Raw genomic sequence first — 10,998 nt, 5'->3', positions numbered from 1 at the left:
TCTGAAATATCACACTGGCATCAGTATCGCATGGGTTGACGCCTGTGAGGCCTTTTTTTATAAATAGTAGAAATATCCACGAATGTTTGCCTATTCTCTCACTCCATTAAAAACATGGTAAGCCAAAGTAAACTGTATTAATTGACATTATGAATTATATTAGATAAGTTTTAAGTCAAATATACATTTACAACACAGCCAGTGACGTCCAGATTTTCAGTTTCCGAATCAGCGGCTTTGAATCCTTGCTACAGTAATTGTTTATACCACCCTCTATCGGTTTGATTACTTTTTAGACTTTAAAACCAAAACAGAGCGTTAACATTCATCTTTCAATTCTTACAATAAGCATAATTGAAAAAAAAAAAAAAAAGGGGGGGGGGCAGGGAAAAAAAGGGAAAACCCTCATTCCCCTAGATTTACTTTAAACATTTTTTTTCTTATAGTAATTAATGCATATAATTGCATTATTATTGTTGTTACTTCGCCATGCAAACCTTCAAACAATATGTCTTGCTATATTTGGCATTATAAAATAATAAAAAATAATTTATATAGGCCTACATATATATGTATGTATGTGTGTGTGCGTGGGTGTGGATGGGGTGTGTGGGGGTGGAGTGTGTGTGTATGTGTGTGTGTGTGTAAATTGTAAGTTTTAAAGGGTAAACTGACTATTATTAGTATTATAGACTATTGAGAGTATCATAATATTTAATTGTATTGTATGGTACGGAAATTCTAGAAAAATAATATTCAAGATTTGTAGAATCACCAGGCATGCCTGCAAAATAAATGGGAATATATCAATTATATCAATCATGAACGAAATAAATACAGAAAACACTGTTAAATTAATAAAACTGATTATGAGCAATACTCGTCACCCGTTAAATTCATACTACACCATCTGGTAAACGATGTAGAACGAGTAGATACAGGAATTCATTTCTGCCATCTTCTGTCTGTGAGAATTTAAAATGTTTCAATTTTTATTTTGTTTTAGGTTCCTGAATGACAATTCGTGGTGAGATATGCGGGTCATTAGGACCTTAGTGGAGTAACGCCCCTACCCTATAATGCAGAGTACGGTTAGGGTTGGGATGGTATGCGGGTCATTAGTACGATACCTTAGTAGAGTTGCGTCCCTACCATGATGCATAGTTTGGTTAGATTTCTTTGATGTTAATAGAACGTTTCCTCTTGGACGAAATAAAATATATCGTATCGTAATCTTTAAGATCATATATTTGTGAGTCAATTCCTGTTGTTAATATTAGATTTTGAAAATGAATTGAAACTATTACACAATTAAATAATAAACATAAAACAATCCTGCCTTGGATGGTCTTTAATTGTCTGTCTCAATAGTCACTCTCTGATTAAATGTAATATTTTTCTTTAACAAGAATAAAATACACCTCCTTATAGCTACTATTATAGACAGAATTGTATTCTATATACACATTATTATTTATTTACATGAGATTCCAAACTATCTACCATTTAAATTATGTCCGTTTTTGCCCTGCGCAGCTAATTATCAGCTGTCTCGAAGTGCATGTAGATCCATCTGGGACCATTCGTATCAGAATTTTTGAAGTTTAAGATGACTAACATACATTACAGCATTTATATAGTGCTATTTTATGAGGATATGAGCGCTCAAAGCGTGGACTATATATACTCTAAGACAACTATATACGTATATAATAATAATAATAATAATAATAATAATAATAATAATAATAATAATAATAATAATAATAATAATAATAATAATAATAATAATAATACAGTAATAATAGTAATAATGTAGTTTATATAGCGCACATCCATCTAATGTAAGATGCTCAGGGCGCTTGATGTGTGGACAGGAACTCGATCTATGGCTTTCTTCGCCCCTAAGGGTCTCAGATAGTTGTCTCAGATATACTGTAGCTCATTCAGTTACTTCCTTCTCCCCTATAAGGGTCTCTTCGTGCCTGAGTTGCCCGGTAAACCGGCACCAGCTGCACTCATCTGTCCACAACAGGGGCTGTATGAACCAGTACACCAGGGTAACCCCCTACTCGTCTCGAAAGATGTACAGCTGGGTTTCGTTAGTGCACATGAGGCAACTGCACACTGGGCTAAGGGTTAAATCCTTATCTAAGACTTGTTCCACCTCCAAGAACCAGCGCCAATATTCGAACTCAGCGCCGATATTATGGATGAACGCTCGGCCATTCAACTTGCCGAGTGGGTAGGCCTACCATTAGTTACTAGTTAAACAATATGTTCTGAATTTCCGAGGTCACACTTTTTTGAGATCCATCACAGAACAGAAACCCAAGTAGGCCTATACGAAAACCAAGTATGGATCTAGCGGATATGTATTTTGGGGGGTCTCACCCCTTTCCCAAAGACACAATGTGAATACAATTTAGGCATATTTATATTAGTTTTGAATTGATCTGATGACCTCTAAAGATTAGAGTAACAGAAACTAAGACCAATCATTTCCTTATCCTTTACTACTAAACCACACGGTGGCCAATGTGAGATTTGTCGGCATTTCAACTGGTTAAAGGTTTTACATTCATACTAACAATCTTTATGAATGAACAACACACTCTATTTCCAATCAACGCAAACTGAAATCAATAAATAGTTTTTAAATGTGGCATATAGTTAAGTTGTTCATGTACGCCAATGATACTGTTAATTTCCAACGATCGTTAAATCCCTTTCAGATTCTATCGCATTGCAATATTCTCCTGGCGTACAATTCCTATAGTCCCTTATTTGGTTAGTTACATTGAAATCGCTTTACAGTCATCTCTCCAAATACCTTTGAGCCATTATACTTAAGCATCTCCATATTGGCTCAATGTGCAAAAAAAGCCTCTTCTGTTCTTGAATTTACTAAAATATTTTCTAGTCGTTCTAAACTCTCATCTTCCCTTTACAAGTCTCTGCCATCCTATTGTGGAGTATTGTATGCGTCCGCAGAAGGATATCCTTACATGGCATGTGTGATATCAGTTGGATTGAGAGGATTCAGAAACATGTCAAACTTCCCTTTGATGGAATGCAATGCCTCTATCATTTGAATACCGCCTTGATAATAGTAAAATGGTTTCTCTTGCACAAAAAGGAAATGTAATGGTTTGTGCTTCTTTTTCAAAATACAATAGTCATGCTCTTCACTATTCAGATTAAGTGGCATGTGACTTTGACTCTTAAAATGGGGAAACTGATGGGGAACGCGAAGGTCACGTGGAGGATGATTAGGCCTAGGTGAGGGGTTCTAGCTCGCAAAATAAAGTGATTTTAGGTGATTTTCAATTATTTGACCACGATTTTGGGAGGAAAGACTGGGGAAAGTATTTTTTGGGGAGGAGAGGTGCGTCCCCCACACCCCTAGATACACCACTGTTTAGAATTCATTTCTAATATCTGGCCAGACTTCCCAATCCTGTGCAACAGTTGTAATGAATTAAAATAAGTATGTATCCTAGACTAGAATTCCATTACTCTTATGTTAGGAACCTCACTTGCTCGAAGTCGTTTAAGACTCATTGAAATCTTATAACTTCAATAATTCGTTAATTTCATATCTTCACATTACAACAATTTACTTCGGTAGTGCTGTTTTTTTTTCTTAAACATACTATTTAATTTTGCGTTTTACAATGCATATTTATTATTACTTCTGTAAGCATTGATTCTTTTTTTATAATTTTACTCCTTATATTATTTATACTTGGAGACAAAAACTTAACATTAATAATACTTTACATCAATGCTGTTTTGCATTTTGCATTGAGCAATCGATTACACATTATAACATAACACAATAGGCGACACTCAACTTAATGTTACGGTTCACATATCAAATATATTGGCATTATTCTAATAAACTACATACGTAACTGATCAATCCGCTTTCCGATTAAAAATTTAAGATTATTTTATTATTATTTACATTTTGATTCCATTTTCTATACATAAAACAGACGGGCATAAACTACATTGAATACATATAATGTTTTTCATAAAAGTACAAGTTTTACGCTATATTTTATTATCTACAATGTAGATGAGCTAAAACATAATATTGGAAGACCAGTACAAGGCGATAATAATGTTCATTCGTTTATTCATTTTTGTTTTTAATGTGGGACCTAAAGTTGATTCCTTTAGGCCTATGTTAAACCTCAATGTTCTGAATTTTAAGTATCTCACCCTGCACAACACAACACCATTCGCACACATCCCTCATGTTCACTCTTCCAAACACATCACATACCATTGCTGGCTATGTTGATGTTATTGATATTGTGCTTCCGCGGCGTGGTAGAAATCATCCAGGAACGAATACAGAAACTCGAACGTAGGTCTTTTGTCTGAATTGATGTCCCAGCACTGGCGCATTATACCGTATAGTTCCTCCGGACAATCATGAGGTTGGAGCATTCGATAACCACGTGACACTTGTTCTAGTACCTCTCTGTTTACCATTCCTATAATATTACAGGTAAAAGGTTCACATTATTGATGTAGGCTATTAATACAAGGTATACACACATAACCAATATTCATCAGATATTATAATTGTTATGTACATTTTCTTTTTGGTTAAAGCCAGGAGCAGAGGGGGAAAAAGTAGTGACGGAAAACTCAGGAATGATTTTTGAATATTCAAAAACTGGAGGAAATGTGCGTAACCACCCAGTTTCCACCTTTTCCTCCAGATTTTAAATATCGAAAAGTCTATTTAAAAATCTATACAAATATCCTCTTTGTCTTTTAAAAATTATCAGTTGTACAACATAGCATTTTTTTCCTACAGAGCCTGGGTTTAAACCAAGTAAAAGATTAGTCGAACTTTCCCTGATTTAAATCAAAAGATTCAACAAGAAACCAAGTAAATTTAAATTTAAATTAGTATATTCAAAATTGTACGAGTACTGGTATTTCTGTATAGGTGTAATTTTGCCTTACGGACGTGAAATGTACTGAATACCTAGTACGTTTGAAAACAATTGCGAAAAAAATCGCAAGTTGTTCTCGGGTGGGACTCGAACCAACGATCTCCAGATCACTAGCCTGGCATCATACCACCGAGCTTGCACCTGATGGCCAGGGTTGAATTCGAGTCCAAGTAAGGAGCGGGTACTGCAGTGTTGATAGTAATTGTTATTGTCGTGATGGAATAGACAATAAGTGGATTTGCGTCAGGAGAAACATGTATAGGTGTAATTTTGCCCTACCTGCCGTGAAATGTACTGAATAGGCCTACTGATATTTCCAAATAGTGTGATTTCCAAACGTACTAGTATTTCCAAATATTGTGATTTCATATAAGCTAATTGCACTTGTTCGTTTTAAACAGTGGCTAGCAGTTTAAATTTCTTTGTAGGATAATGTATTAAGACACACCAAATTATATATTTATTAATATCTTCATAGAGTTCGTACCTGGATATGGTACACGTCCTTTTGTTATGACCTCGTAGATCAAAATACCGAAAGACCACACGTCAGATTTGATCGTGAATTTACCAAAGTTGATAGCCTCTGGAGCCGTCCATTTTATAGGCATCTTAGCACCTAAAAACATAACATAATATGACGTTAGCCAGAAACCAAAAACAGACAGTACGTTTAAACTATCAAAAAATTTAAGATAACAATCACCATCACCATGATCACTACCCTCATCAAAGTAAAGTCTTTATACTCTGATCAATTGCTATGGATATTATAACTCATGTACTGCATATTAAATTTCAGCTCCAACCCGCTGGAATTAAAAAAAAAAAAACCTAAACAAAACCTTACGGCAATGAACTGTAAAAATATAGTGTAAAAATATTCTTCCTCATCACATTTATATAGGGGGAAGGAGAATAGCCATAGTTCATAACCGGCTATATTTATATTAGGTGGTGCTATATTTTTCTTCCCGTATTTGTTTTGTATTTTTAAATAATGTAATGTTATAGTTTATCTTGAGTCCATTATCTCATTTGGCCTACATAAATGCTAATTTGGTACAGGTCTATGTGCTGATGAAGAAGCGCAATTAAATTTGAGTTTAATTTGGAATGCAATCAACACTGTGCTCCTACGGGTTTTTAAGATATATATAGGCCTATTTTTACAACAATTAGCAGGTTGTTTTGGAGAAAGTATAAAACGAGCGTTTGACAAAATTACATAATCATTATCATCATCATCATCATCATCATCATCATCATCATCATCATCATTATCCACCACCATTACCATCACATTCTGATCAATATTATAATCATAATTATTACTACTACTACACTACTGTTTAATATTCGTACCTTCTCTTGCGATGTATTCTGTTTCAACAAGTCGAGAAAGCCCAAAATCAGCAACTTTACAGACCCTATGTTCACCGACTAAGACGTTCCTCGCTGCAAGATCACGATGTACGAAGTGCTGCGACTCCAAGTACGCCATACCCTCTGAGACCTAGCATTTGTCAATAAAATGTTATCACAGAATTTATATCAAAAAGGTTGCGAAAAATGTATGTAGTTTGCGTACAAATGTGGTGAATGTTAACTTATTTGTACATCGGATAAGAGAGAGAGAGAGAGAGAGAGGGAGTGGGAGAGAGGGGGAGAGAGAAAGACAAGGGTTTTACAAACCTGAGCAGTGATGTCTATCAGTTCATGTTCTCGCAGATTCTTGCCCTCGCCTTCGTGTAGGTAGTCCAGTAGACATCCATTCACCATGAGTTCTGTTACAATGTATATTGGTTCCTGGAGGGTAAAATGCAGACGACGTGAATCAAAAAATAGCATTAATTTCCTCAATCCTCACAAATAAAAATTATACTCAGCACATGCGTATGGGTGTGTGAGTGAGCGTGTAGGATGTCAGAGGATGAAAATAAATCCTCTAGAGCGGTTGATGGTAGATATTTCCGTGAAAATGACACATTGTTTGGAAAATTACCACCGTTGCCGAATAGGAAATAATATATACAAATCAAGATGAGACAATGAATGGTACACATAGGTAATAGGTTCTATAAGGTTCAAATATGTGATGTTTTGGTCATCGAAGTTAAGTTACGTTCCTTGTATTGATTTCAGTGTGTCAGAGGTAGGCCTACATCCAGCTATGTTGACGCTGAGAAAGTCGGCATCCCTAAGTAAGATCTGGCGATCTGGAATCCCGGATAGGATGTGGGAGCATGTGTAAACTTACCCCATCAGAACATACTGCAAGAAGAGAGACCAATTTTGGATGTCGTAATTGCTTCATTATATTTGCCTCCCTTAAAAATGCAGCAGGATCCATAGCGCCCTCTTTCAGCGTCTTTACAGCAACTTTAGTCGTATTATTCCAAACACCTTTAGAAGATATAATTGAAAAGGTATGTTTTAGATTTAATGTTTGTATACGATAAAATGAATTAGTCATTATTATCTCTACTATTTTTCGGTCCACTAATTACATGAACCCACCTTCCCATACTTCGCCGAATTGTCCGTTTCCTAACTTCCTTTCGAGTTTGATTGAATTTCTTGGAATCTCCCAAACGTCTTTACTTATCTCAAACATGGCTGGCTTCTGGCGAGGACATGGGCTGATGAGCCGACAGACAAGACCATCCGCATGGGCTAGAAAATCACGAGAAAAATCAGACAAACCCCAGTAATAACGCACAAATAGTTAAATGCCTAATTTGTAATACGCCGCATTATGGGCGAAAATTGTAATTATTACCGTACTAACAGGAAATCTTAAAGAGTATCGATAATTTGCACGTATACTATAACTTAATGAGGGAACAGTAAATAATCAACGTTATTGGTCTCTCTTCTGCCACTTTAATATTTATTTGTCTTCGGCAATATTTTAATAAGATGTTTTTAATAAGATACAACAATTTTGGAACATGCCTTTGCCGTCTCGACTTCCTCAATAGATCGTAGTACCCGCCCTTGTTGTTGTCATGTATGTATATGGCATCGCTTAGAAAAATGTCACAGGGTGTTCACAGAGCACACTGTGTTGACTAGTAGTCCGGAGGCTTATGTCGTAAAAAGGCCGCCCGTGAAAATTTTCTGATCATTTTATTTTTTTGTTGGAATATATACTTTGAAGCATGCTGAATGGCATAAAGTGAGTCACCAATTTTTTGGGCACATCTTCATATGTAAATTAGCTGAAGTATGCAAATTAGGGCTGAAATGTAGGGCACCCATATCTTGGCAATGTCCACACTGCGTTCACACTGTGTTTACACTGTCAATCAAAAAAAAACCCTTGTGCGCCAAAAAAAATTGTTAGTAAAATCAATGATTTGCGATTTGTTGCTGTAACAGAAAGTGAAGTTGTCTTGACAACAAAATATGGAAGTCAAAAGTGCAAAGTCGTGTTAAATACCTCGCTTACTTTGGTAGTGTTTCACGAGGTCTTGTAACGACCTGAATGTGACCCTTGTACTAATGTAGTAGCCTCCGTTGTCTAAAGCCCGAATGCGATAATGCTTGACGTTAAATCCACGGCTATCATCGTGGTCGAGGACGGAGAGAGAATACGCCCCTGAAATATTAAAAGGATATAAATATTATAAATCATATGACCTTATGCTATAAATAAAAACAAGCTTTGTAACAAGCACAGTTTTAGTGGATTTTTTATCTTTTTTTTTTCTTCTTTTGTTTTTGGCACTTTCTCTAATATCTTTAAAGCGTTATGTGTAATGCCTGTTTACAAATTGGTAATTATCATAATAATGATGCCACTTTATTGCTAATGATGCTTAAATAAAAGCGAAACGCAGAATATAGGCCTAATGGCCTTGTCAATCTTCGGGATGACATTCATACTATAAAATTTATTATTACACAATCAATGGTAATAATAATAAAATATGACGACGACGGTGATTATCATGTGTCACTCTTCTAACCTGGACATGTTTCGCTGCCTCGAACCAGAAATGTACCACGGCAGTTCCCTGGAAGTTGAAGCTGTTTCTCAGCATCCTTTCTCATCAGTCTCTCAAAAAACCAACTGCAATTGCAAACAAAATATAAAGTAATGTTTATACACAATATTTGTTGATTCTCAGATAGACTTTAATGGAATGGAAACGACCAATACGTCTAGATTTATATTCTTAATAAAAAGTTTCATGACATCAAGACTCACTCTTCGGACTGTAACTTATCCGCCGGCTCAATGTAGTTCCTTGGTACATAGCCTTCTCTACTTGTCTCAAGTGACGTCGCTAGCCACCAATTTGGATCACTACCAGAGGATAAAAGGAATTTCAAATGATAATGTTTGCTAGTTTTGTGTATATCAATCAATCAACTGCTAGAATTTATATTGAGCCAGATATCACGGACAAAATTCTGCTCAGTGGTGCATTCATGACTTTCGGAAAAACAACTTAGAGTACATTGACGAAAGCTATAATAGGATAAAGGAAGAAATTATGAAGACTAGACGATCTATGATAGCGGGTACGGATGATCAATCCACGACAAGACCAAGGATTTGAATACCAGTACTGTACTCAAAACATTTGTAGAACTTCCAAATAATAGATTTGAGCCTTGTTTGAAAGTTGCTGAGAGTGGTACTGCATTTCATGGAAAAGGGTAGAATGTTTCACAGATGTTGAGCTGTCGCTTTGAGAGCGAGACTTAAATTAGCAAATTGCGATCGAATAAGAGGGTTGTCTTAAGTCGTCACTGCGCCCGACGCTCTATTCTATGGAGAAAAGTGACACAACTTGCGAACAACGGTTTCGTTTTCAAAATGACGATCTTCAGACTGCCACCGACAATCAGCAGGCGGCGTCGTGTCGCTCACTGATTCGTCAGCCGACGGTCGTACGAGTCAGTGAGTACCCAGCTTTATACGCGCAACAATTACACATTTTTTTATTTTTAAATCATGTTCGTCTTACGTGAAGATCGTCCGTAACACGCAAATTTACTACTGAGATGGATATGAATGAACTAAATTGTAAATGCGGGAAACAATATTTAAATGCTCATAAAAATTGTACTAGTTGGAAGGTACACGTGGCTCCGTTTTTAGCAAGCTAGATGCAGGCCATAAGGAGCAGTCAAAAGTAAACTAGAGCCGTCCTATAGGCCTACGCCCGACATACAAAAATCGTTAAAAAAATCTTCTCAAACTCGGGGTTGGTATTATACAAGGATTGCCTTATACACGAGAATAGCACTTGTTTCGGTATTGGTGAAAGCAAAAGTATTGAAACTTACATTCCCAGACATTGTTGAGTAGGACAGTTTTTATATTAAAACTAAAAGTCTAAAGAGAAGAAAAGACACTATATTTTATTTTATAATATTAAATTTGTAGTATTCAGAGATAATACTCACCCTTTATCAGTGATTATAAGAATGTGACCCTTTCTGAATGTGAGGTCATCGGCCGTTCTTGCTTCATAGTCGTAGAGGGCTTTGAATCGTTCACCTATTATACAACGTTAGAATTTACCATGTTAAAGATAGTACGTATATCTAAACAACAAACACTAAACTAATAATAAAGTAATGTTATATTTGATAGATAATCTATGAACTTTCATTTGAAGAAAAACACATTCTTTTACTCCCTTTCCCAACTTAAATTCAATATCCGTCCATAATTGCCTAGATATCAATCGGATGTTATGGGAAACAATATTGAAAAAAATGACCTAAAGTATCGTAGTTAAAGACGTACCGTCATGAACTACAGGATTGAAAAATTCAATTTATATATATATATAATAGTAATAATAATAATAAGGAACTTGTAATTTCACTCTACAGGTTGTTTCATGCACTAGGCAATCTTCAGGAGTGGAGGGAATTTCAAATTTGACGTGTATATGTAGAGTTCCTTATTATTATTATTATTACTATTATTATTATTATACCGCTCTGCATAGCATCGAGCACTATACGTTGCCTGAACTGACAACTTTATATT

General features: G+C 35.7%; 1 protein-coding gene across 3 annotated transcripts in view; it reads right to left on the bottom strand.

Annotated features, from left to right (window-relative positions):
- Positions 1 to 3,663: 3,663 nt before the first annotated feature.
- LOC117113232 (tyrosine-protein kinase Yes-like) overlaps positions 3,664 to 10,998 on the bottom strand; it is a 14,594-nt gene continuing 7,259 nt past the window's right edge. For 2 of the 3 annotated variants that reach the window (XM_033256521.1, XM_033256523.1), the window contains 10 exons: positions 10,404 to 10,497; positions 9,196 to 9,294; positions 8,954 to 9,057; positions 8,425 to 8,583; positions 7,500 to 7,655; positions 7,240 to 7,385; positions 6,675 to 6,788; positions 6,345 to 6,495; positions 5,467 to 5,598; positions 3,664 to 4,508 (listed from right to left, as the gene is read on the bottom strand). In XM_033256521.1, coding sequence (XP_033112412.1) covers positions 4,315 to 4,508; positions 5,467 to 5,598; positions 6,345 to 6,495; positions 6,675 to 6,788; positions 7,240 to 7,385; positions 7,500 to 7,655; positions 8,425 to 8,583; positions 8,954 to 9,057; positions 9,196 to 9,294; positions 10,404 to 10,497 — 1,349 coding nt within the window. In that variant the 3' untranslated portion in view covers positions 3,664 to 4,314. The remainder of the gene's footprint in view (positions 4,509 to 5,466; positions 5,599 to 6,344; positions 6,496 to 6,674; positions 6,789 to 7,239; positions 7,386 to 7,499; positions 7,656 to 8,424; positions 8,584 to 8,953; positions 9,058 to 9,195; positions 9,295 to 10,403; positions 10,498 to 10,998) is intronic. The other variant, XM_033256522.1, reaches the window with a different exon arrangement.

This window comes from Anneissia japonica, unplaced genomic scaffold, assembly GCF_011630105.1.
Source record: "Anneissia japonica isolate Jap-2015-1 unplaced genomic scaffold, ASM1163010v1 scaffold287593_len981703_cov172, whole genome shotgun sequence".
Taxonomy (NCBI): Eukaryota; Metazoa; Echinodermata; class Crinoidea; order Comatulida; family Comatulidae; genus Anneissia; species Anneissia japonica.
The sequence above is the reverse complement of the archived record's forward strand: the minus strand, read 5'-3'. Positions and strand labels throughout refer to the sequence as shown.